This window comes from Acanthaster planci, linkage group LG18, assembly GCF_054643075.1.
Source record: "Acanthaster planci isolate LZ-2023a linkage group LG18, COTS_SCS, whole genome shotgun sequence".
NCBI lineage: Eukaryota > Metazoa > Echinodermata > Asteroidea > Valvatida > Acanthasteridae > Acanthaster > Acanthaster planci.
This window is the reverse complement of record NC_141794.1, coordinates 424,035-450,015: the sequence shown is the minus strand read 5'-3', so window position 1 is coordinate 450,015 and position 25,981 is coordinate 424,035. Positions and strand designations below refer to the sequence as shown.

Here is a 25,981-nt window from a genome sequence, read left to right as displayed (position 1 = left end):
TTCAGATTTTTAACACAGAAAAACAAAACATACAGTCTTCTGAAAAGGTGCTATAAATACATTCAACACATTGGCTTGAAACTCTATTTATTAAATCAGAAGTAAAATTAAATTTTGTGTGTTCGGCCCAAATATTAGCAAGTTTGGTCCTACATCAAGAATATATAGCCTCTCCTCTATTAAAGATGAAAAAAATCATAAAAAGCATAGTTATGTTTCTACAGACTTTCACAGTTCACATAACTGGGTGTTAATGATTATAATTTTTGTATATGTCTCGTATTGGGTGTGTAGTTACTGAAAATGAATTATTGATACGTTTGTAAACGTGGCTTGTGAGTTGTGACTGTTCGGCATGAGAGGCAAACAAGTCAAAGGGTTACGCCAAAATGAAGTGTTTATTAAAGTACAATCGAAACAAAATTATAGCGAGGAAAATGGGTTATTTGTGAAAAGATGTTGCATTGTGGTAACGTCCAATCTGAAATATTTGTGAGTGCTTCAGACACAACCGAAAACAATCCTTTAAAAAATATCAGTTTTTTTTATTGCTGTCAACATGAATTTTAAAGGAATTTGTACAAATGGCAACAAAAGCTCATTCATGAAGGCATTAATCAATGTCGAAATGATCACGCGAGAGTTTACAGACACCGTACAATGTGACATAAAGTTTGATTTCAAATTTTGTTCGGCGGGTCAATGCAAACAGTGGAGGTACGCAACCTAGAAAACCATTCTTTCATTTTTTATTTATCCTAGACGGGATAAATGAAAAAATATTGCACAGTTATCATTCATACGAGATACAATGTTTCACACATAACGTGTAATGGTAGCCTTTCGATTGTAAACAGGAATGGAAGGAAAGACCTAATTTGCTGCATAACATCTTCTTTCCTGGTGACAAAATCTTTGTTCCCAAATTTAGTCGTAGAAAATTCTGTGTCAGCCGTTGAATAGCTCCCGAGTAGAAACATCCGACTGTCTACTCGAAGTCAAAAGTTAGCCCTGTCCCATGCAACTTGTCTCGAATGAGGGCGTCCATTGCTTCATTCTGCGCGACCGTGAAGTGGGATTTCCAGTCCCCGACCTTTCCTAAAATGACCCAAAAAAATATCAATGCGAAAATTACTAATCCACACTGGTCTCCATGTAGCAGGTGACGTATTGTTACTAGTGTTTTCTTGCATCAACGTAGAAGAGCTTGAGCCACTGTTTAAATACCAATGGCTTATATGAACGCACATATTAGCACAGCAACTGCCAAATTTTGACAAAAGCCATATCCCGTATACTTTCCGTTTCATAGATATTAAATACAGCTTTACTACCTTTCAGGACTTAATTGTATAATAGCACTGTAGTTGTCACTAAGGTAAATTTCTGGTTTTTTGCCAACTAAATTCCTTCTTCCCACTCATAACCGACCTTTTCTCATGAAAGAGCTCCCTTCAGGCAAGTCTTTCTTATCAAACAGGCTGTCGAGTTGAGCCATCTTGTTATTCTTCATATTACTGAACGTGCAGTGCTCCGTAATGGCGTCGATTGTCTCGTTAGACAGCTTCTTGCCGAGAAATTGACTGATGTTCTCAACAGTGCCTCGCAGATCCTGAAATAACGCGAAGAATTTATAAGTGACATCTTTTATAGGCACCCGATCTGACTACCCACCGTGACTTGTAAGTGAGGCTAGTCAGCGTCACGAAAATGTGCAAACAGAAGGCTCGAACGAGCCTCACTTATAAGTTTGCCTACTGTATTGCATCATCTGATAATATATTAGCATTACAGTTAAAGCGTGGCTATTTTGCTGCACATGCCTTGCTTAATACGTAGCGGTGGGTAGTCGGATCGAGTGCTTAAATTGAATAACAAGTTGCAAGTAACCAAAGTAGATGTCTGGTAAGAGACAAGTTGTAAAAGGTTGGTTGATGAAAACGGTTTCTGATGATACCGGTTCGAATAAAAGGTAAGTTGGTTTTTTGAATAATTTTTGAAATTCAATAGTTCTTATTGACACCCACCCGTTTAATGTCTTCAAATCGCAGCACTAGAATGTTCTCGTCATGTCTTCGTTTCCAAAAGTACAGGTAATGATCCCACCAAGGCCCATAGTGATCTTGGATTGAAACAGATGGGATGTCATTGAAGGACAAGATACTTTTGGAGAATAATCGATCGTGAACCAATAATCTGATCCACTATTACTCGGGCTTAGAGCCCTGTTAGTAAGGAAGTATCAGTCCTCCCTCTTTCTGATCAGGTGGTTGTGGGAACCCCCCCCACCACCACCACCAATAAAAGTACCGGTTATATTATCTTTGTATAAAGAATTGGTAGAAACGTCTACAAACAATATTACAGTACAGTGATTATGGTCAACACTAATACTAAGTACAGCGCCAAAAAATAAGAAAGCACTTACTTGTTCCTTCGAGCATTTCTTGGAAGAACTCATCAAACGTCTTGTTGAGTACCTTGGGGTCATTTCGGCACAATTTGGAGAAGTAGAAGAAAGACACCACAACATCTTTTGGGTTTCTCAAGACGTAGACAATCTTGGGTTTCTTCTCCCATATCTGAGGAGGCAGGAGCTGACCAGGCAGATGACTTTTGAGAATCCGAGGAGAAGGCGTCTCCTCCGCAATTTGAAGAGTATCTGGGAGCTGCAAGTAACGATCGAGGCAACTTTCAAGAAAGACAGTCGGTGCAGTGACTGGACGGTAAATCCTGTGTGGTTTTTCGGTTTCTTGCAGAACTGTATTAAACGTTTTGAAGAGTTTGGAAATCGGCTTGTCATAGTTCCTTGGTCCTCTGAGCTGCAATATTTAAAATGTGTCTGCCTCCAATTTCAACATAGAAGAAAATTGAAGGAATGCTTGAAGGATACCTACGTTTTTCAGTCGACGTAGTTGTTCTGGAAAATCGTGCTCTATGAAAAGCACTCGAAATGTCGTGTGCTTGTTATTAACAGCTCCCAAGTCGCCATCATGCATTATGCAAGACACGATCTCTTGGACCCAAGTTGTGCCTATGATAAACAACATAAATGTAATTCTATAAACAATGCGAGTCATTATCCAATGTAGGAACCTGAGAGGACTAACACTTAAACGTCAAAATAACAAAGTACTCAAAGTGTTGCTGTCACATTCTCATAGTTTACCCAATGACTGCAAACATTTTTAATAAACAAAAAAATGCTTTTTGTCAATTCAAACTATCAAGTTGAGCTTATCCGTGATTGAGCTAACCATGATAGCAAGTGTTGCTGTCACATTCTCACAGTTTGCCAATGACTGCAAACATTTTTAATAAACAAAAATTTGCTTTTTGTCAATTCAAACTATCAAGTTGAGCTTATCCGTGATTGAGCTCGCCATGACAGCAAGTGTTGCTGTCACATTCTCACAGTTTGCCAATGACTGCAAATATTTTTAATAAACAAAAATTTGCTTTTTGTCAATTCAAACTATCAAGTTGAGCTTATCCGTGATTGAGCTAGCCATGATTGCAATAATCTCTATGCCAAGATATTCTTTTTCAGAGTCTGCTTGTGACCCCTTTTACCTGTCAATCTTACCTGCTTTTACGAATGTAACAATCCAGATATCATCCTCCCTAGTCGTCCATGTTTTAAGACGTTCAGTATTTTCAGACATGCAATGATACAGGTTGATTCCTTGATACTCCTCATCGGGCAGGTTCAAGAGATCTCTTTTCTGCCATAGCTGCTGATCTGTGTATCAAGTTGTTAACATGGACTATGTTTCAAGTATCTGTTCCCCACGTTTATTTTGCGTTCGACTTTTGCCTCTAGGCATAGTTTCGATCTACATTTCATGCAAGCTAGGCTTTCAAATGTAAAGTGCAGTCCAAGATTTTGTTTCGTTTTGTTTATTAGGGTTTGGCAAGTTGCAGAAAAGCGAACTGGTCGTGGCGCCAATAAACTAAAGAAGAAAATTTCTCGTCATTCCTACAAACCCTAAATTAAGACTGTCGAATTACATATACTACTTACATTCCTCAAAAGTGATATATTTATCCATGATTCATGCAGAATGTTGCTGCCTTAACTGAGCTTACAGTTCCTGAAAAGAAAAAATAGATAACATTATCAAACGTGCCACAGAAGAAAATGGAGGCTTGTAAAACTGTCAAAAGCCTTATCTTAATGAGCCCCGAGCTGGACCAAAATGTCCAATTTGTCTCGACATTGGACATTCCCATAGGTTTGTACAGCAAATGTCTGATTTGTCTCGACATTGGACATTGCCATGGGTTTGTACGGCGAGTGTCTGATTTGTCTCGACATTGGACATTCCCATAGGTTTGTACGGCGAGTGTCTGATTTGTCTCGACACAGTGGACATTGCCATGGGTTTGTACGGCGAGTGTCTGATTTGTCTCGACACAGTGGACATTGCCATGGGTTTGTACGGCGAGTGTCTGATTTGTCTCGACACAGTGGACATTGCCATGGGTTTGTACGGCGAGTGTCTGATTTGTCTCGACAGTGGACATTCCCATAGGTTTGTACAGCAAATGTCTGATTTGTCTCGACACATGGACATTCCCTATACAGTCCTGTTTTAACAATTGGTACTTACACTGCAACAGAGCTATGTTAGCGGGGCCAATTTGTATCTTTTCAGAAACACAAGCTGCCAGTCCTGCCATGCGCCACCCTTCATTCGAAACAACAAATGCCACCTGACCTCTCTTGCTGTCGTTAACTCAAACTGGTTCAAACCTAGCTGCACACTAAAACAATTAAAAACAGCATTAATATTCCTACATGCCTATTTTCAGATGTATTAGGAAGCAGAACTATTTTGGGCCCAACAATTGCGCACCCAGCTTATACCAAACAACAATTACAGTTAGAAAGCAAAGTCCAAATCCTAATCCGAGCAGGACCGTTATCACCTAATAACGTGCTTCATGGGTGAACAAAACATGCGCTCTCCATCATTACACTGTTGAGGGGGTGCTACTGCACGGAGTGATTGGCGTACAACTGCTTACTGTGATTCGGTGCTTCTTAACCTTTTTATTTATTCGGGCAAAACGAAAATAATGCATATGTTGCAACATTTAACAATGCATGTCATGTTGCAAATGCTCAATGTTGGGTTACTTCGAACTTCTTAATGGAGCACCTATTACCTAATCGAAAAAGGTGTTGAAATAAAAAGCAAAGTATGCATCTATTAATTAAAAAAAACAGCCCAAATTCGCAGGATGCAACAATTTCAAGAGAAGCATTCTAGCCAATGAAGTGAGTACATGTACCGTTAAATACTTTACCACATGTAAACCAAATTCTGTATTTCATCTCATACAGAATATTTAAACAAAAGATCAAAAGAAACGAAATTATATTTCATTTAAAATGCTGCCTAGAAACATACAGGCATTATTGAATAACGAAATGATCATGCAAACTCTAAATACCACCATAATATTGCATAAATTTCTGTTTGAATCTGTACAGCGGGCTAAAGCAAACAAAGCCAGTACAAAACCTAAAATATCATTTCTTTGTTTTTAATTTATCCGCCACTGGATAGGTATAAAAATACAATCAACATGGTCCATAATTTTTCAAAAGTTCACAGTTTTCACTCGTACAAGGTTTTGAAAAGTTCATACATTTCATGCAAGCGAGTAGTCTTTCTCTTGTAAACTGGAACGGCAGGCAAGACGTAATTTACTACATGACATTTTCTTTCAAGAAATTTGTCTCTGCAAACTTCCTGAGTAGTGCCATCCAATTGTCTACTCGAAGTCAAAGGTCAGCCCAGTCCCATGCAACTTGTCTCGAATGAGGGCGTCCATTGCTTCATTCTGCGCAATGTGAAGTGGGACTTCCTGTCCCAGCACCTTTCCTAAAATGACCCAAAATATGAATAATTAACTTCAACTGATGTCCCCGTGGTGGTTTACGTGTTTACTAAAGCTCTCTCTCAAACGTTCAGTTTTAATCGTTTTTTTCTTCATTTTCCCCAAGAGCTCCTTTTAAATGTTTTACAAGTTTTTTCTTGTAAATATTCCCTTTGTTCTTTGTGTATCAAGTGAAAGGTTGTAAAATGGAACTGGCTCTTGAACTCAGGTCATATCTTGAACACTGGAGGAGCTTTATGCGTTGTGCAAATGCTATGGCTAGGACTTCAGGTAACACTCGAAACAACGAAGGTGCAGAAACGGTTTGAACCACTCTTACCAATGGCTGACATACAGGACCCATACCACCGGAAGTCTTCTTGGCACTGATAATATTCTCATAACAACGTTGAGGGGGTGCTTCTGCACGGGGGTCATTAATGCACAGCCGCTTTATAGGACGATTCCAGGTTCTTCTGTTTCGACATCCTTGTCTTTGTGGCACTTTGAGGCACATTAGCGTGTACAAGTACATCGTTCCAACTCGCCTAACCCTCGTCGGATTGGTGTTATTCCTTTAAACGTGGTGTGACCTACTGCACTGGCCTGATATGCATGTACTCCTGATTGTACAAAATAGCATGCGACTTTACTATAAAAACCGGCAATCATGTTATGCCATTTGGGGGGATCCAAAGTTTTCAACATTTTCGCGGTCATACAGAGCGTTCGAAGGGGGGCGGAGGCTGCATACGACATTATTGTTGGGTCCTGTAAAAGTTTATTGTTAGAAGTATTCTCATTGAGGCGTATTTGTCAAACGCAAGCATTACAAGTAACTACCAGTCGCGCACTGAGAGCTGGCTCCGATAAAGAGTAAACCGCAAGGTTTGCATGCATCGTGCATGAACTGTACAGTACTTTCAGGCCCACCCGCCGTGGCAGTGCCCAGTACCATGCCGGTACTTATACATCACGTAGATATTCGGTGTGGGCATTTTTTTCATTTTGGACGAAAAAGTACAATCACTGCTAAAGTGTATGAATCAGCGTGCACCATACACGCTATGGGATGGGATGGATGTGACACAGGGGTCAGTGAATCTACGCATTGAGCCATAAAACACATCCACACGCTACCACCGCACGTGTGATAGACCGGGTGCAGACATGCACAAGGCCCCCTATGTGTTCCTTCCTCCATGGTACATGTAACTTGTAGCACAAGTTGAGCCCGAATAAACATGAGTGGAACGGAAAAGTTCTATTCATGACCCCCCCCAAATCGATTCAATTTAAGAGTAATTATCCATCCCAGGCGATTCTACAACCATTCGAGACATCAATAATTTACTACTTATATCAGATGCAGCTGGAAAAATAACATTGAAAGTGTAAATTACCCGAATGGTTCGGCCAGTTTGCACTCGCTCCCGATGGACAGGGGCAGGGCCCGTTTTGAAAGAGCGCCCTCATGTGCTGAACATAAAGAGTTATGAATATATTGAGGACCGATCCCCACATAACAGAAACAGAACTAAAGCAAATTAAGGGGCTATTTGTAAAAGCATTTGCATTGTGATAAATTTTGCGACCCTTCAATTCAGTTTGTGACTACAGGCGCAAACAGAAACGCTATTGCGTGATGGTATCCGTAGGATTTAAAAGAGTATTATTTTTTATAAGCTTAACAACTGTTACCGGCTACTATTTTCCTTTTTGATTTGGTACAAACGGAGGTAAAAGCTTACTTGTTGTTTGTAGAAAGCATGAAATGCACAATTTGTAGCATAATAAACATACCAAGGGCGTTCATCTCAAAGACGTACAAATTCTTTCATTGTAAAATTGTAGAAGACAGTTCGTACATACAAAAAAAGTACAAACAATACAAACAGCTCAGTTATTTACCGTGTTGGGGCTTATATTTGTTACGTATAAGAAGTAGTAAGCGAAAGAAGTTAATTTTGTTGAATTATGAAATTTCTCATGCTTCTCTCAAAGTACACTCGACATAATTCCTAGACCTCTTGGAACAGATATCCCAGTCTTTCTCTTAGCCACCCTTTAGAAATATAAGAAGCTGAACTGAGATTTGAAAAGGCGAAAAACAAAGAAAGAACTTTTACAGAATGTAACGATTTCGAGAGAAGCACCGTGTAGCCAATAAAGTAAGCACCGCCTTTACTACTTTACTTCAATCATAACGAATATCCAAGAAATAAAGAATAAACAGAAGAGCATTTCATTGAAAATACTGTAGAGAGACGTGATTGCATTAAATGAAATGCTAGAGTTCACTGAAACCATGCATTACCATATAGATTTTATTTTGAAATAAAATGAATAATAAATGAAATAAAAAAGCAACGAATCTATCAATTCAAAGAAAAAAAGGTTGCAGCATGCAACAGTTTTCAAGAGAAGCTGATGAAATTAGTACCGTCAAGTATTTTACTACAATCACACAGAATATTTCAAACAAAAATTCAAAGGAAACAAAAATACATTTAATGCAAAAATGCTGCCGAGAGATATCAAGGCATTAATAGATGAAGAAATGATAACACGAGCAAAATATAACCATAACCTTGCATAACTTTTCTTTTTGCATTTATTGGTTAAAGCAAACGAAGCTAGTATTTCTTTGTTTATTTATCCTGGACGGATTAAAAAAGCATTGAACATGGTCCATAGTTTTTCAAATGTGAGCAGTTTTAACTCATGCAAGGTTTTTATAAGTTCTGAGGCCTACATTTCATTTAAATGAGTAGTCTTAAACTGGAATGGAATGCAAGACGTAATTTACTACATGACGTTTTCATTCAATACGAAATCTTTCTTTGCGTCGTTGGATGCTTCCCGAGCACAGCCATCTGATTGCCTACTCGAAGTCAAAAGTCAGCCCTGTCCCATGCAACTTGTCTTGAATGAGGGCGTCCATTGCTTCATTCTGCGCAACCTTGAAGTGGGATTTCCAGTCGCCAACCTTTCCTGAAATTACCCCCGAAAAAATCAATGCAAAAATTACTGAACTTCAACTATGTGTGTATAGCAGTTAGTTTACGTGTTTTAATAAAGCTTTCCTGCGAACGTAATGTTATTAATCATTTTCCTTTTTTGATTTTAGTAGGCACTTCCTAGGAAGAGATTTGTAGGATTCATGTTGCTCTTTGTGTATAGAGTGGAGAGTTCTAAATTGAAAATGGCTTTTGAACTGAGGTCCTTCCCTGATTACTGGACAGAGCTATCATGCGTTGAGCAAAGGGTGTGGCAGTAGATCATGTTAATACTCGTGATAACAAGAACAGTTTGAACCACTCTTACCAATGGCTGACCCATTAGCCCTCAGCCACTGCTGATATTTTAGCCACATTATGTCCTACAAATCTCACATACTGGCCGTTCTATGTACACGTTAAAGTTCCAATGCACTATAGATATACTCGCAGGAATGATTTTCTGAGAACCTCGTGTAAATTTCTGTGTCAAGTTCTTTGCTAGGTATATTTCTTACCGACCTTTTCTCATAAAAGAGCTTCCTTCAGGCAAGTCTTTCTTATCAAACAGGCTGTCGAGTTGAGCCATCTTGTTTTTCTTCATGTTACTGAACGTGCAGTGCTCCGTAATGGCGTCGATTGTCTCATTAGACAGATTCTTGTCGAGAAATCGACTGATCTTCTCAACAGTGCCTCGCAAATCCTTAAACAGAAATATAGAACTTGTAAATGACATTTTTCAAACTGAAAAATTGTACCTGTTTGCATGAAACCTACAGGCAAATGTTCTGTAAAAGACTGGATGAAAAACAACGTCGATGTGTGGAGGGCCAGTACAATATTCTGGTGGTTATCGGTTCAAAGTCCATATTTTATTTGAAGTTTTAAATTCGATGTACACTTACCTTTTTCATATCTTCAAATCGCAGAACTAGAATATTCTCGTCATGTCTTCGTTTCCAGAAGTACAGGTAATGATCCCACCAAGGCCCATAGTGATCTTGGATTGAAACAGGCAACATTGTCTTGAAAACGAAATTGTTCAATGAACGATAATTATGTGGGATTTCAGAGTCTGTTGGCAACAGCAGTAGTATGCACTGTGCCAAAAATAGAAATGGACAGCACTTACTCTTTCCTTCCTGCAATTCCTCGAAGAACTCATCAAACGTCTGGGCAAGTACTGCAGGGTCCTTTTGGGCCATTTTAGAAAAATAAAAGAAAGACACCGCAACATCCTTTGGGTTCCTCAAGACGTAGACAATCTTGGGTTTCTTCTCCCATATCTGAGGAGGTAGGAGCTGACCAGGCAGATGACTTTTGAGAAGCCGTGGTGAAGGCGTTTCCGCCGCAATTTGGAGAATATCTGGGAGCTGTATGTGACGATCGAGGGAATTTTCAAGAAAGACAGTCCTTGCAGCGATCGAGGGATAAATTCTGTCGTTTTGTCTCTTAGGAACTTTAATTTTGAGGCGTTTGGAAATGAAGTTCTTACAGTCGCACTGTCAACCTCTGATGCGTACTTTATAGCATAATTAAAAACCGCACAGGATGGGATTTACGGGTTTACAATACCGCTTTCTTGGGAATTTTGAGTAATTAGGTTTCAGAAGCTCTCCTATTCCAAATCAAAACAATTCTAGGTATTCCAAGCTACACATGTAGACCATGGGCCAGAAATCGTAGCTTCACTGGAATTCCTTTCTCACTTTCGAGTGGCAACATGTGGTCAATATGAAGGTGCTGAATTCAAATCTGCCTGTTCCCACCTCGTTGGACTGCTCCCAAGGTCACCACAAGAGGGCACTAGTTCCATTTGTGTCACTTCGTGAAACCAAAACTGATCTAGTCATACTGGCACGAAAGTGAAGATGTGTGTTAGTTTGTGGTGTTTGTGACGAATTATTCAGTCAGATTGCATTTACAAAAAATCCTCAACTTGCAGTGAAATGTAGTCAGTAGTCCACCTTGCGTGTTAGAGGTACTGCAAAATTACATGTATTTTCCGATTCTGAGCTTTTAATTTTAACTAAGAGGAATGACAAAAGTGATGAGGACACTTTTCATACTTCTGGCTCGGTTAAACCAGTTCTGGATTGCAATAAAAAGGTCTTCACAAAAAAAGTAACCGCATGAAAATCCATTTTCAGCCATGTTAACAAGCTGATTTTCTAATTGAGAATTTCTTAGAGAAAAATAGTTCATAAATAAAAATTTCTTAACTAATTCCAGCAAATTAAAAAGTAGAACATGAGTAAACTGTTACTCAACTTTATCAACTGTACAGCAAGCTGTCAGCAATACCATCCCCACGCCGCGCACCGACAAAAACATTGTGTCACATTTCTGCTAGGTCAGTATTCTTCAGTTTGTAACGCACCTGTATTTGCATACATTTAACGTGCGATCCAAATTTAGAAAAAAAAGTGGTCAATTTTCAGCCGATTTTGAAAACAGAAATTGTAATTCATTTGATTAGCTATAAACGTGTATATGATTGTCAAATACGAAAAGTATTTGGAATCACACATAGTGGGTGACCTATCGCCCTGTAAATTGTTGCCGGTTTTTTTGGCTCCAGTGATTTTAACAACCTCAAATGTCGAAGTGTGAACTAGAAATCTGGCCTAGTCAGTTTGAGAACAAATATATTTTACCTTTCAAATAGAACTTGTCTTAGAATGCGAACTGAAGAACAGCAGAAAAAGACGGTAGGTTTTTAAATTCAAACGATCCAGAATTAGAAAAGATCTGAAACTAGAAAAACGACTATCATGACTTTATTTGCACGGAAATGCTGTGGGATCAGCATTATGTATTACAGACATAATTTCTTTTTTCCTGAAATTGCATCAGCTTCGTAAATCAGAATCAGCTCTATGATGAGTATTTGAACTGATACAGACAAACCTCGATCCCAAGGACACGAAGGAGAAGCATAATTTAAACCTGACATGACTGACAAACGCTTGGCATGTGATAAGCTTGACATGGAACTTTGGCATGTTTGGAAGACCGAGAAGCCATACCCCGCTTAAATTGCTCGTCTTTTGCTATTTCTACATTTTCCAGAGAAACATCTGTCTACTATCCATCAAACTGTTTCCATTGCGCGCAACATGTCTAATATTTTCACCAACTTATCTCTGTGAATTGTGAAATTTCTCCCGATTCTTCGTAAACACGGCAAACGCCTGTATGCTTGCGGACGGCGCCATGTTCACGTCGAGTGGCACTCGTCCCCAGGTGCAGCGGTGGTATTTCATGAGCTCAAATTGATAAAGGATCGAGGTTGGAGACAGCGCCCTTATTGACACATTGAAAAAAGGCGAACAAAACGCGAGCATTTTCGCATTTTTATACCCTTATTTTTCACTTTAAAGAGCAAACCATCAGGATGGCAACAGACAAAATATTGAATCGTAGTATTTTAGGTATTTATTTGAGCAAAAAGTAGGTTGCCACTCGAAACTCTCAACGAACCTGTAAGCTATGATTTCTTGCCCACGGTCTAATGTCGCCTTTCATGAGTTTCCTTGGTCTTCTAAGCTACGATAGTTAAATTATATCTGCCTGCAGGTTCAGCACGACAGGGAATCAAAGGAATGCCAGTAGGAAACATACGCTCTTTAATCGACGCACTTCTTCCGGAAAATCATTCTCAATGAACAGCACCCGGAATGTTGTATGGCTCTTGTTAACAGCTTCCAAGTCACCGTCATGCATTATGCAAGACACAATCTCTTGAGCCCAAGTTGTGCCTTTTACAAAAAATGATAACAATCCTATAAATAGTGCCAATCATTAGCAAATTGAGGAATTTGAATATAATACCAAGTATAAAGCGCCCAAATCGCATGGTACTCAGAATGTCGCTATCAAGTTTTTAAACAGTTTGGTGATGGCTAAAAGACATTTTTACAAGCCGGAAGAAAAAAGAAACAAAGCCTACTGTTTGGGAACACCAACCTTCGCGTTGAGCTTGTAGTGTCTCTTTCATAAAGGTTTTTCCAGAGTATGTTTCTGCCCCATTTGCCAGTCTTTCTTACCTGCTTTTACGAATGTCACAATCCAGACGTCATCCTCTCGAACCGTCCATGTTTGGAGACCTTCCACGTTTTTGGCCATACATTGATACAACTTGATTCCTTCGAACTCCTCGTCGGGCAGGTTCATGAGATCTGATTTCTGCCATAACTCCTGATCTGTGGATCAAGTTGATAAGATGGATGATTTTTATCAGTTTACAAGCCAAGTATATGTTCTTCACGCTGATTTTACATGTGAATTCCGCCTTGTAGCACAGTTTTGGCCAGGGATTTCATGAAGACCGGGATTTAAACAACATACAAAACGCAACCCACGGGTTGTGGTGGGACTTGGCCGTTGTTTCCACTACTAAATAAAAAGAATTCTCACTCCTAAATAAAGGAATTCTGAGCATTCGTACAAACTTTGAAATTCAAACTGCTTAATTAGTACTCACAGTCCTCAAAGGTGACATATTTATCCATGGTTCTTGCAGAAAGTTGTTGCCTTGATTAAGCTGTCAGTAAAAAATTATCACAAACAATTTGGGTGTATCTGTAACGCTGTTTGGAACATTCAGGGCATATTTGACAGAAAGTAGTATGAACGTTAAAAGAATAGCAAGATGCGCACCTAAATTATTGTTCAGTATGTGACGAAATGGACTACAAGTAGTGGGCGTGACGATGGCCCGCTTACCTGGTGTACTATGCACCGTCAGTACAAACAATATTCTTTAGATTGTATTCTATTGTGTGTTGAACCCAATCCATCTAAAGTAGACTGGTCAGTTTGAGGTCGGTACTGGATCAACGAGCGTACAAATACTGTAGTTACAATCAGAGAACACAAAGTCCATGCAAACGTCCATTCCAGGCTGGACTGATATCTTGGATTTGATAATCTAGCACTGATCATGCGCACATCATGCGCTCTTCTTCATATTAACGTTGAGGTGGTACTCCTGCATGGAGTCATTGGCGTACACTCGCTTACTACGATTTTGTCCTGTTCCGATTTTTTGTCGTTTGGGTGAAACGGGGACTAATATTACAAATTCTTAATATTTTGAAACATTGAATTTGATGGGCTCAAATGTGACAGAATGGTGAACCAATCTAAGTAAACGATGTTGTGGATGGGATGAGTAGTTTATACGACAGAGTGAAAACACAGTCCAGGAAAGTAGTCTTTTATGGTTTCGTGCAAAGCTGAGTGCCTGCATGAATTTTATTTTCATTAGGAATTGCAAAATACAACTTATAATAGGAAATATGTATCAGACATATTCAGTTTTTACGCAGAAAATACAGTCGCCCAAAAAGTAACCATCAACACATTTTAAATCAGGAGTAAATTTAACGTATGTTTGGTACGGCCAGTCATTGATCTGAAATGTCTCTTTTTCAGCGCAAGTATTATACAGCACGGTCGATGTTACGTCAAAAATTATTTATGTTACCCTGTCCAATATTTAAGTTAGAATCAGAAAAACACATCACTGGTCTTGGTTTAAATACTAGGGATTTTGCAGTGTACACAACTGCATGCTTAATGATCGTAGTTTGCATGATAGTGTGTTTTGGAAATTCTTTGGAAAGGAATGATTGAAATAAGTGCAAGTGGGCGATGATGGGGGTGAAATGTATGAAAGCGTGGAAGGAAAAACGAGCCAAATGGTAACGCCTAAATGAACTTCTCAATGGAGTACACGTTATATAAGCGAAAATGAATTGAAAAGGGGTAGGTGGAAAATGTTTTTCAATGCGATTAATTCTGCGACCCATCAATTTAATTTGTGAGTATAGGCACAGCCGGAAACACTACATTCCAAAATACTATGTTATAATGCAGCCAGTGTGAATTGAAAAGAAGAATTTGTTTTACAAAACTAACAACTTTTACCGGTTACTATTTTTTTTGTACAAAGGGCAGCAAAAGCTTACTCGTTTTAGTTTTGTTTGGGTTTTTGTAGAAGGCACGATATACACAATTTTTAGCATCAAAATATACATACCAAGGGCTTTCATCTCAAAGACGTACAAATTCATTCATTGTACTTGTAGAAGATATTTAGTACATATAAAAATGTACAAACCATACAAACAAGCTAAGTTATTTACTGTGTTGGGGTTTATAGTTGATTGGTATTAGAAAAAGCAAATTTTCAAAATTCAACCCATAATTCAAAAGATAATTTTGCTAGTTTTACCATAAAGGTAATGCGATGAAACGTGAAATTTTTAATGCGTATTTCAAAGTACACTAAGAATTTCTGGACCTTAAAATAGATATCCCAGTTTTACCATCTTTCTGTTAGCCATCCATTAAAAATATAAGAAGCTGAACTAAGATTTGAAAGGCGGGAATCAAAGAAAGACAACCTTCACAGAATGTAACGATTTCGGGAGAAGCACCATGTAGCCAATGAAGTTAGCACCCTCTAATGCTTTACTAATACAATCACAACGATTAATAGTTTAAAAAAAGAATTTTAAAAAGTGCATTTTATTTAAAATACTGCCGAGAAACATGAAGACATTCAAATGATCATGGCAGACTTCACTGGCACCATGCATTATAACGTAAATGTTGTGCTGTGGGATAAAAAAAACAGTGCAAGCACGAAACCTACAATATACCTTTTGTTTAACATGGAAATGTACTAAAACATCCCAAACTGAGTCGGGGTAGCACGTAAGTTACATTCAAATGTGCCTAAATTTAAAAGGAAAACAGTGCTGTCTTCCAAAAGAAAATCGATATTTCCTTTTTGACCCTTCCGAGGTTTCGTGTAAACCCTCCGGGGATTATTTTTTGTACTCCTACTCCAAGAGGAAATAAATTTCCTCTAAATCCCTAATCATGCTTCTTTTCTCATGTTTAATTCCTAAAAGCATTACCTCATTCATAGCGATACACCTTGGATGGCAGTTTGAGTTTATTCATAAGTTGTAAATGATTGCGCTTAAATCAGAGTCGTCTGATAGGACCAAAGCCAATTTGTGGTAATGGGTTTCCAGAGATCTCAATGGACTATACATGTAGTGACATTGTTTTACAAAATTCCTCAAGTAAGGTTTGGTCCTTTTGGTGTTACATATCAGCAGGATTTGGCCGTTGTGAATGGAAAAGACTATTTTATAGGCTTACGTTGGTGCGACTCCTACTGATAAATTTAAATAGTTGATATTTTGTGGACAAAGGTGGTGTATTCCAACAGTTAGTTGATATTGAGTGGATAAGTCTGTGTGTTCCTCGAGCTCTGAACTCCTACACACCAGTAAGAAACTCTGTTGCTTTAACCCTAAAAGACCCGAGTAATATTGGCTCATCTCACAGCCGTGGGGACGGGGCGGCTTTCACCCCCTTTGGAAAGCATATAGAAACACTCCTTATCATGACAAACATGAAGCTTGATTTCAATCAGACATATGGTTCTGTTGTTTCGGTCATTTGAAGTTCATGGCTACAGGCGTGCACTGGCACGCCTGTACTGAGCAGTGCAGTGGAAAAGTATAATTTTCGGGAAATGCGCGCTGCGTGAGAAGGGTAGGTTCGATTATTGGAAAAACTGTGTCAAAATGACTGAATTAGTCTAAAAGAGTTAGTCTAAAAACTCCTAAAGGTTCAAATCCTGAAAAAATGCACTGCCGCGATATTGGAACAGATGGGGGGGGGTTCCATCCCCCGGCTCTTTTAGGGTTAAGGTTATAAAACCGTCTGGACGTTGCCGTGGAGATAAACCCCTGCATCTTGTTTTAAGTGTCACCAGCGGAGTTTGTCTGCACTGGGAGGTATTTGCATGACGAAGAAAATACAAATATGAAATAGTATCCCTGTAATTTATGTGTCGAAACGTTTTAAACACCATGTTTGTTCAAAACGACTGTTTTCTTTTCCATGACGCTACTCGGTACAACAAAGGCAGACTGTCATTGACGGTGTCACGTGACGTAAAAGGGTCAGATGGGTTCATGTTGCTAGACAGAAGTAGTAGCCTCTTCATGACAAGGTGAGAGAGGAGAAGGATTTAAGGTAATTCGCTCCTAGTCTCAGAATTTCAGGAGCTCCAAACTCTGCGATGACTTCAGGCTCTCGTAGGCGCCAGACGGAAAGAGAGTATACCAAGCAGTGGAGTGAGTTGTCTCCTCCAGGATATCCAAGGTAATGCGAGCCTCCCCGAGGCATTGATTGCTCTCTCGTATCTTTGTTTTGCGCCACAGCATGACCTAAAAGCAAAGAAACAAGAACTGTTTAAAGAAATTGAGGTGTTGCTGGCATCCTTTGATTTTCCTCTAAACGGTGAAACACAAGGATGGGTTTGCAAGACGTACTATGAGGCAAGGCTCTCCATTGAGCTTCGACTGTTCGACCTTTACGCTGTTGTCGTTGTTTAATAGAATTTCATTGGCATATTTACTTGGCATGTAAATCTTACTGAAAGCATTTTAATGGTATTTGAGGTTTAATTTTGTTGCACATGGAGTTGAAAACCAACCTGAAGCCGCCTCCCTGTAATATCACAAGCCGAGTACTTCAGAGTTTGAGCAAAGTGTGGTTCACACGTGGCATGTATCACCTTGGTCTTTCGTTTGACCAACTGCCTGTCGCCCTCAAGTAGGTACGTCTTGACGTAGGTGTCTGTAAACAGATTGAATTGACGTCATGTCAAATGTGTAATGATATTTAAGAACTACACAATTGTGCAAACTGTGAATTTCTTTGCATTATTACAGGATCCAAGACGTGATTGCTGTCACGTCTACTCTTGTCCTCGATATATGTAACCAAATTACCGAGGAGGCCCTACATATTCCAATCTCTTACTTTTGTCTCAGGTTTGCAAAAGCGACAGGTTCTTGGATCCGAATGGACTTAGAAAGTCTTATTGTAAAACTCCTTGTTTACCTAAGGTCTCTGGTTCTCCATGAAACAGCAAACCAGTAGCGCATATGATTTCCACTTCCAGCGATCCTTTGCTAACTGCCATAGCAAGTTTGAGGAATCCACAAGGCCGACCGTCTGAAAAGCATAAGTTTAAATTTTGATTTTTTAAGATTTTACTTGGGGTCATAATTTCAAAATATTCAGTGACAGGCACAGATGGAAATTCGGGAAATCAATTATTAAAGTAAACTTCACGCCTATTGTTTGCTAAACTTCGTTGTCATATGTAGTTTCTCTTCAAATGTGGCATTGATGTATCACATTGCATTTATTTACATCAAAATTAAGCAGTTACTTGTATCTATTGCACTATGTCAAATGATTATTTTCAAGTATAAGTCTAATTAATCGTTGACTCACTGAAGTTTTCTAGGAGGACTTGTCCTGGACCCGGCTCAGTGATTATCCCGTCTTCACCGTCTGGTGCCGGTCTTGGCATAGAGCACGTCGATAGCCTGTGCATACGAAGTGAATTCATCTCACTTACTGTCCCAGACCATTCATAACAGTGTCCTGTCCTTTGCTTAAACTTTCCTTTCGAAACTTTATTGCACCCGTAGGCCTTCAACAAAGCTGTGTCATAAGTTGACAAGCTTAGTATTTCCAGAAGTACCATACTTTACTGGCAACACGCGTAAACTTTAACTTAACGCTTTCCTTGGCCTTACATGTAACAGTGATGTGGGTACAACCTCTTCGCATTACCTGCAGTGAGACTGGTACACATTGAATTTCCCTATTTAAGACGGTATGCATTGAGAGACCGTAGGTTGCTGTTGTGTGTTTGGGAAGAGGAAGCAGAAATACTGATGTTGCAATCTTGATCACTGTTGGCCACTCACGGCAACGTGTCGTTGGCAGTTGTTTCTAATGCGCGCGTACTTCATACAAAAGATGACGTAAGTGAACCTTAATTGTTACCCGTACCTGAAGTGGTAATCGGAATCCATGCTGTTCCGGCTACCGCTACTGTAGCTGGTACAACTCTCCCAGTCGCTGCCCGCTATGCTACTTCCAGCGATACTACTACCAAAGCTGGAGGAACTTCGCTTACGTCTCTCGTTGAACATTTCTGGCCAGGTGTCTTCTGATGGACCGGCAACTGTGTCCAGAAAAAAAGGTTGTATTAATTCGTAATATACGTCTAATAGTTTGGAAAGATATCCGCCTCGAGCAGAATATTTGAATATTCGATAATTGATCGAATATTGGGATATTCGGCACAGCCTTAATTCCTGCTGGAACCAGAGTTTAGCGTGACGTTTATGTGCCAGCGGGAATCGTAAGCTTCATTTAACACCATTTTTCTGTCCGGGAGAAACTTTCATCAAGGGGAGGGGGAACGACCCAAGAGCAGAAGAGCAAAAAATGTTAAACTTACGACTGTGATGTTGTTGGTGGTTGTTTGTAAAAAAAAAATCGAGGAGAAATATTTACCAAATCTCTCAGTCAACTCATCAAATGAGGACAACTACTGTTGATTACTGTTGATTATCCATAATACATTATGGCTGTAGTCGAACTAACCAATGGCTTCTAAAGGTCCATATGTTGTTGTTAGTTACAGCACAGTCTTGAGAGCGGGATTTAGTCTTACCTATGATCTGTGGAAGATCTGGCACCTTGCTGTAGGCATTACTACCAGCGGTAGGGCACGATCGGTGTCTGGCTAGCGGTAGGCGGTCGAAGCGATCCTCGATCTGTAACTGTGATGCTGCCTCCAGAGATAAAGGCATCAACCCCTCGCGACCACGCCCATATTCCTTGACTGGGATTTAATACAAGACATACTGGCAGGTGAGGTAGTTTTCAAGTAAAAGTAGACTTAGGTAGAATATTAAATAATGGAGTCGCGGAGCAAGTCATCGAATGCTGTCTAAATAGAGTAACTGGTATGATGTGATCAGCAGTTTACTTTTGCTTGTTCCTTTTTTTTTAATTCTTTAGTTACAGGTGTCTCTCATATTCTATTTTGGAATTCTGCGATCCCATTGATATGTGTGTCCATTGCACTGTGATGTGACGAATATTGAACAGAGAATGGCCCCCTTCCTCAGACCTCAATGACATTTAGACAGGTAACCGCCGAAGTTGATAGGCTGTCTTATTTACCTGAGTCACTGGGACATCGTGCCAGCTCCTTATGGCTCATAGCCCCAGCTGTCAGGTATGGGGTCAGTAAATGTGGAGCGTCCATCAAGCCGATATCCATTGCCTGGTTATACTGTTGCTGTTGCTGTTGCAGCCGTGCTAGTACCACGCCTGGTGGGACTGTACATGGCAGGTTACCAATGTTTTCATCGTGTTCAGCTAGAGGGAACCAGGTGGGTTTGCCGCTCAGGCACTCGTCTTGCAGATCGATCAGAACCTTCAGGCATATAAAAATATTCCTCTCTGTCAAGACATGTTGTTAGTCCCTTGCGTGAAAATCGCTTTTAATCACTGCAGCCATTATATATTGACCATGTGACCATTTGTGTGGGAAAGAAAACATTTTAGGTGTCAGTTGGCCCCACGGTGAGGCACAATTCAAGAAGTATTATTAAAAGGATTTATAAACATATTTTACGAGACGCATTTTTCGGGAAAAGCACAGTTTTAATTTTTTTAAATTATTGTCAATTTTCTTCTTGGAAAAAAAGGAAATACTTAGATTATCAATGGCGAAAAAAGGAGTTTAATCACACTTAAACTGGAAGATTTGGCTGGAGAAAATACGAGAGAGGAAACTTTTTAAAAAGGTATGCTGAATGATGCAAAATAGTTAGCGTGTATTGAGCAATTTGCCGGATTTATGAAACATGTTAGTATATTTGAACACGAGCATATAATTACTTAATAGTTAATATTAGTCATGTTTCGATAATTGATTGATTAGATTTCCCGGTCTAACTTACCTCTCCTAGAAATAAATTCATGCAATCTGGCCGCTCATCCCAGACTGTGAATTCCAATGACAATCCAGATATCTGCAAAAGTAAGAAACAGACAAAACAACAAAGCCAGGTGAGTCTTAATAATCCTGTTTCTTGTTTCTTCATTTCTTAAATTGGTGTGTTTTCGTGTGGCATTGATACGTTTAAAGCTACAAAAACAAGCACCAGCACTATCTGTAATGCAAAAACACCTGCACACCTGAGAAAGTTAATGTGACATTCAAATCAATCGCTGAGTCTTACTCATTGTTAGTTGAAATTACCTTGGTGTCCTTTCTTACCTCTGCTTGGGAGACATTGGGAAACACGAAAGTCTTATTCCATGTTGGCGTGGCCGTTGCAGGTATCGTTGGTGATCGATACCGGAGACTTTCCCTGATTATACGAAATCCGACGCAGAAATGAATTTTAATACAACCCATTGAATGTTAAAAATAAATCTTGAAATGGCCTCTAAAGGGTTCAAATACTATGCGATAAACCTAACAAATACAGCACACTGTTACAGAGACGAGGGCTTTCGGGAGGGACCGCCTCACTGAACTTACAGGGCTAATACGTAGTATTTCCTGGTGAATCGTCGCCGTATGTCATCGATGATGACGTCAAATGACGCCATGTTGAAATGAAACAATTTCCTCGTTATCATGCGAATCGTGTACACTTCTCGTCTTTTACATGCTATTATTCCATGGGATGGCGTATTTATACACCTTTGCCTTTTATTGGGAAAGGAAGACTCAGTGCATTTTTACGATACTTTTTTTTCAATTCATCCATTGCTTTATATCAACACCGCGCCTTATTTGTTGCTTATCTATATCATACCACGTGCTTCTCCGTAGTCGAGACAATACAGTGCTGAGTTATCTCTGTCTATTGAAATTGGTATAAACTCAGTTGTTAAAGGATATGTCGTTTTTTAAAAATCCCTTTGAGATTTGTGTTACCTTTTATAAGGCAGCTGGTAGATATTGACGTAAGGGCTTGGTGGTTGCCCTAATGGATCTCCCTCCCTCACTTTGAGTCCTTTGGCCTCCATCAGAACCACCACCAGTTCCTTGGTTTCTTCACGTAGCGTCAGTTGCATACACAACTCTCCGAGGTTCTGGTTTTCGGCGGGAGTAAGTTCCACTCTTGGCGTGGACGTGCGCACTGTGGTTGCTGCGCTTAAGGTCATCGACGATTGCTTTAGTGTAAAACCAAATGTAATTGATTAACAGCGATGCAGAAAGGAGTAAGGTAGCAAAGCATACTTAGAAAGTATGACAGCTGTTGACACCGGCGCATCAGGTTTTTTTCCGCTTACGTACATTTAAGAGTTTCTGCTAACAGTGTCGGACGTAAGTCAGTCTTGCTGAGAATTAAGAATGTCTTATCCTTACATTTGTCAAAAAAGCCGGACTTCAGGTTGTGATCAGCATACTTTCAAATGCCGAGAGATGAGATAGCATGTATGGTAGCTCTTGAGGTCGCCAGACATGTGCTTTTAAGTAGCTATGCATGACGACAACATGTGTACCAACGGCGCTGTCAAATGCTGGCTTAATTGTACCGATGATGGTGGAAGCATCATTGCTCCTTCGAAGTGACGCTGAAGTCATTTTCATCATCGTCACCATGCCCGTTCTTTTGATTGCAGGCATGGCTGCAAACCTAGCGTTCATCTTTGTGACATGCCGAGTTCAACGGATGAGCAACGCAACTAATTTCTACCTGGCCCAGCCTGCAGTTACTGACTTGTCCTTCCTGACTACCTTTGTCGGTGGCCAGATGTTCTCCTACTTCGCCTAAGACTGATGTCCCAACTAGCGGTCCATCTAGCTGCGTTCCGATGTTTTTCTTCACTGATTTCTTACACGTAGCTACCTGTTGTCTGGTCACGGTCTTCTCGCTTGAGAAGTACAATGCTGTATGCAATCCCCTTCGGTTTACCAGGACGAAGGGTCGCTGGAGGAGATTCAAACAGCACCTGATGGCTTAGCTGTTCGCGGTGTGGCAGCTATCCCAGGGTACACTTACCATGTCTTCACCCTCACCTGTAACCGATGGCCAAACAACACCACCTTCGCTGATCTCCCAAAGCTTATGGCAACCTGTAACCCCACTTCTAACCAGGCGAGGTTCGCCTATGCCCTGATAGACCTCGTGCTGTTCTCTATCTTCCTCTTGGTTAACGCCAACCTGTACGCTCGGATCATCCGTGCCCTGCACCATCGAGTTGTCAACCGCGTTGGCGTCCGGAACACAGCCCTAAAAACGCTCATCAAGACCCGCAACCAAGTTGCCAAAATGCTCGTAGTCAATGGCTCCATTGTGTTCTGTCTAATGACACCTAATAGAATCTACAGCTTCACCCCTGACATCCTGTCCTTCATTCAATTCGAAGTTGCCCAGATCGAGCACCCTGTCAACATTATGACCATATTCCGTCAAATCTTTTACTTCTAAATTTCACCTAGTGAATTCTCTCATCAATGCAATCATCTACAATGTCATGAGTGTTCATTATAGAAGAATATTTTTTTGACTTTCAAGTTTAAGTCAACACGAAAGCATAATACTGCCAGGTCGATTCCAATGCATAAAATCCATAAATATAAGACTTCGTTTAAAGATCACTCGCTAAAGTGGTTTGGTTGTCTATTGAGAGAGCCAACAGTCTGTAGCCTCGACCTTCAACATTTGGAATGGTACAGTCAAAATTAAGCAATTTTGTCTTCAAAATTGATTGTCAGGTGATCATTCTCAGAGACAGATTTTGGGACTAAAAACTTTTGGTTGTAGTAGCACTGCTGAAAGCGGAGGATATGATCATCACACCAGAACCCTTCTAGGACAGAATTACTCATTCTTAGAGACAAATTACTTACCGGTGGCACTGGAAGTCTTCGCCGGCTGCCAGCCCTCTGAGTTGCCGCTGTGGTGGTCGTATCTTCGGGGGCTGGTGTGAACATTTCTCGGTATTGTTCTGTGTTGATACTATTCCGCATGTCTGTACAAGAGATTCAGGATATTCTTATAACATTTCTAGTGCAGTTCAAAAGTGGGTCACAAATAGTTATATTTTATTTTCTTCTTCCAACTAATAGATATATAAAATGATGTGTGAAAAGTAATATTGAAATCAGTTTACCTGATTGATCTGTTAAAGGATTTCACAAAGTTCTGGTTTTTTTTACCATAATATTATTGACCTTTTTCTTCCAACAGTTCGAATAAAAACTGACTTTGCTTTTCCAAAACAAAATTCAAGGCCAGTGTAGTAATGCCATGTACTTTCTATTAAGTGTGCTTAGTTGACATACGGTGCAGTTCGAAGTTCCCGCTTACCAACAGATATCTTTTTCCGTCTGTGATATACCTCTGACTCGATGGATACGGAGCTACCGCGTTTGGTAGTAAGAGTGTCGGTGCCTCTATGCCTGTCGTTAGTTGATAGAATAGTAGTATTAAAAATGTATACTTCAGTTTGATACTGCGTATACGCCTTTTCGTCCATGGTATAAAACACTGGTGGGTTTAAACACATCACCCCGAATCCGGAAATGTTGTTGTTTTGGTTTCGTTGTATCTCATTATATCGTCATTTTTTCTATTAGGAAAGGGGAAGGTTGAAATTGCGTATCATCATGTCTACTTACGCCTGATAGCGTACAATTCTTAGCGTCAACTCCTCGCCACACGGCTGGTCCAGTACCTGTCGGACTTGTTCGAAAGTTTTGTTCTCCAGGGACTGACCATTCCATTCCAGTATTTCGTCACCTTAAAGACAGATGATCCAAAATTAGCCACCAGAGCTGTCCACTTCTTGCTAAATCTTTCACTTCTATGATTATTGCCTGATTCAGAGCCTGTTATTTGAAATCTCTTCCTGTATATTTTTTTTCATTTTCCCTGTTTCTTTGGACTCATCGTCTTCACTGTATGCATCTAGAACTTATATTTTAGAACACTGTAAATCATTGCAGAACTTATGAATTTTGTACTGTACAAACAGCTCCAGCATCTCTTTCCACTTCTACCTCATGAATAAATATTTATTTATTCAATAAATGGTGAGTTAGTGAAGATTTCCCAACCTTTATGTACATCCACTTTGTCAGCGGGTCCATCGACGACCACCCGAGTGACAAACGCGCGCAGCCAGCCGTCAGAATCCTGTCGTCCTCCCACTACTTCAAGTCCAAAACCTCGGGCTATCATGAACGATAAAAACTTAAATTAGAAAATTAACACTTAGCTATTGAGTGCTTTGAAAATAGACGTTTTGTTAGAACCCAGCTCAGTTAACTTTTATCCACACTGTCTGACAACTGCCGAGCAATTACTAATGAGTTCTGGTATCTTCAAGGGCCGTATCGTTTACCGTAAAGTTTGCGACACAAAACTGTTTCACTGTGATAATTCCCTTTGAACTCGCCTCTCTTTTAATGGAAATGTTTATTTGACCCCAGATAAAAAAGTAGAATTGTGGTTTTGTTCAAACTGAAGGCTATTGTGTATCATTACAATGTGATAAGAATTTTGTTCGTTCATCTAGTTCTGATGCGTTTTGTTAAATCGCAATGTTGGAGAGTAAGTGCTAAGCACCTTTTATTTCATGGAACCTACTTTTACATGACGTGTCTTGTGGATCTTTTTGGATGGTAACTTCTTCTGAGTCATCTCGCACATATATCGTTGTTTCTTGCTGTCAGAGAAGTATAAAAATGGATGAGACAGTTGTTTCGTTGTTTTTGAATAGTATGTTATACTTACTTTAATTTAAACGGCACGACAAATTTTCATTACCGGTGGTTGTTCTGGAATGTTCAATTCACTCTCTGAGCGTGAGCGGCGTCTGAACCTCTCCATGGCCCGTTGACCAAACTTCCCCATGAAGTCTGCCCTCACACTCCCTGTCCGCTTGTACTTCCCCCTGGCCTCCTTAGCTCTCTCATGAGCCGCGGTAGCAACCTGTTGTCCTTCAGGTGGCGGTTCTTTCGAGGCTACGGCGCCAGAGGGAGACCGCCTGCCGTGAATAGAAGGCCGGCTTCGGCGTCGGTTTGACGGTGAACGCTCGGCTTCTGCTACAGACATTGGCCGCTCATCTTCGCTACCGCTTCCTTGTTTTCCAGGGGACTTCATAGTTTGAGATCCTGCCCATGGAAAGCAAAACAATTGAATTGGGGATTT

At 40.0% G+C, this 25,981-nt stretch overlaps 5 protein-coding genes across 15 annotated transcripts in view; 2 read left to right on the top strand and 3 right to left on the bottom strand.

The window, feature by feature from the left end:
- LOC110977907 (uncharacterized) overlaps positions 1 to 20,191 on the top strand; it is a 35,606-nt gene extending 15,415 nt beyond the window's left edge. For 2 of the 3 annotated variants that reach the window (XM_087149056.1, XM_022232448.2), the window contains 2 exons: positions 19,429 to 19,664; positions 19,815 to 20,191. In XM_087149056.1, the coding sequence (XP_087005182.1) occupies positions 19,429 to 19,445 (17 nt within the window). In that variant the 3' untranslated portion in view covers positions 19,446 to 19,664; positions 19,815 to 20,191. The remainder of the gene's footprint in view (positions 1 to 19,428; positions 19,665 to 19,814) is intronic. The other variant, XM_087149057.1, reaches the window with a different exon arrangement.
- LOC110978853 (sulfotransferase 1A1-like) lies at positions 58 to 7,366 on the bottom strand. 6 transcript variants are annotated; one of them, XM_087149059.1, is made up of 11 exons: positions 7,293 to 7,366; positions 6,230 to 6,512; positions 5,659 to 5,894; positions 4,614 to 4,767; positions 4,025 to 4,094; positions 3,587 to 3,742; positions 2,898 to 3,034; positions 2,429 to 2,669; positions 2,028 to 2,122; positions 1,432 to 1,612; positions 58 to 1,098 (listed from the first exon to the last, which is right to left on the bottom strand). In XM_087149059.1, the coding sequence occupies exons 5-11, from the start codon at positions 4,050 to 4,052 to the stop codon at positions 989 to 991; spliced, it is 948 nt and encodes a 315-aa protein (XP_087005185.1). In that variant the 5' UTR covers positions 4,053 to 4,094; positions 4,614 to 4,767; positions 5,659 to 5,894; positions 6,230 to 6,512; positions 7,293 to 7,366; the 3' UTR covers positions 58 to 988. The 6 variants fall into 6 exon arrangements, with proteins under 6 accessions (XP_087005185.1, XP_087005184.1, XP_087005187.1 ...); XM_087149058.1 differs by having other exon boundaries at positions 4,614 to 5,894; XM_087149061.1 differs by lacking the exon at positions 5,659 to 5,894.
- Positions 8,749 to 13,709, bottom strand: LOC110978846 (sulfotransferase 1A1-like). Of its 3 annotated transcripts, none has more exons than XM_087149065.1 (8): positions 13,617 to 13,709; positions 13,375 to 13,434; positions 12,938 to 13,093; positions 12,513 to 12,649; positions 10,021 to 10,261; positions 9,794 to 9,888; positions 9,411 to 9,591; positions 8,749 to 8,883 (listed from the first exon to the last, which is right to left on the bottom strand). In XM_087149065.1, the coding sequence occupies exons 2-8, from the start codon at positions 13,400 to 13,402 to the stop codon at positions 8,774 to 8,776; spliced, it is 948 nt and encodes a 315-aa protein (XP_087005191.1). In that variant the 5' UTR covers positions 13,403 to 13,434; positions 13,617 to 13,709; the 3' UTR covers positions 8,749 to 8,773. The 3 variants fall into 3 exon arrangements, with proteins under 3 accessions (XP_087005191.1, XP_087005190.1, XP_022089834.2); XM_087149064.1 differs by having other exon boundaries at positions 13,551 to 13,654; XM_022234142.2 differs by lacking the exon at positions 13,617 to 13,709 and having other exon boundaries at positions 13,375 to 13,589.
- Positions 14,107 to 25,981, bottom strand: part of LOC110978798 (regulating synaptic membrane exocytosis protein 2-like) — a 41,107-nt gene continuing 29,232 nt past the window's right edge. Inside the window, exons 7-22 of the mRNA XM_087149048.1 lie at positions 25,598 to 25,944; positions 25,418 to 25,496; positions 24,886 to 25,002; positions 24,448 to 24,568; positions 24,137 to 24,228; positions 23,677 to 23,798; positions 21,754 to 21,992; positions 21,085 to 21,178; positions 20,765 to 20,836; positions 19,980 to 20,235; positions 19,465 to 19,635; positions 18,795 to 18,969; positions 18,228 to 18,322; positions 17,829 to 17,942; positions 17,419 to 17,561; positions 14,107 to 17,149 (exon numbers count right to left, since the gene is read on the bottom strand). Of these exons, the coding sequence (XP_087005174.1) occupies positions 16,973 to 17,149; positions 17,419 to 17,561; positions 17,829 to 17,942; positions 18,228 to 18,322; positions 18,795 to 18,969; positions 19,465 to 19,635; positions 19,980 to 20,235; positions 20,765 to 20,836; positions 21,085 to 21,178; positions 21,754 to 21,992; positions 23,677 to 23,798; positions 24,137 to 24,228; positions 24,448 to 24,568; positions 24,886 to 25,002; positions 25,418 to 25,496; positions 25,598 to 25,944 (2,414 nt within the window). The 3' untranslated portion in view covers positions 14,107 to 16,972. The remainder of the gene's footprint in view (positions 17,150 to 17,418; positions 17,562 to 17,828; positions 17,943 to 18,227; positions 18,323 to 18,794; positions 18,970 to 19,464; positions 19,636 to 19,979; positions 20,236 to 20,764; positions 20,837 to 21,084; positions 21,179 to 21,753; positions 21,993 to 23,676; positions 23,799 to 24,136; positions 24,229 to 24,447; positions 24,569 to 24,885; positions 25,003 to 25,417; positions 25,497 to 25,597; positions 25,945 to 25,981) is intronic.
- The window catches only part of LOC110977880 (putative peptidase C1-like protein F26E4.3), a 44,732-nt gene continuing 39,523 nt past the window's right edge, over positions 20,773 to 25,981 (top strand). The window contains exon 1 of one of the 2 annotated variants that reach the window (XM_087149049.1): positions 20,773 to 20,873. The gene's annotated coding sequence lies outside the window, so the exon portion shown is untranslated. The remainder of the gene's footprint in view (positions 20,874 to 25,981) is intronic. The other variant, XM_087149050.1, reaches the window with a different exon arrangement.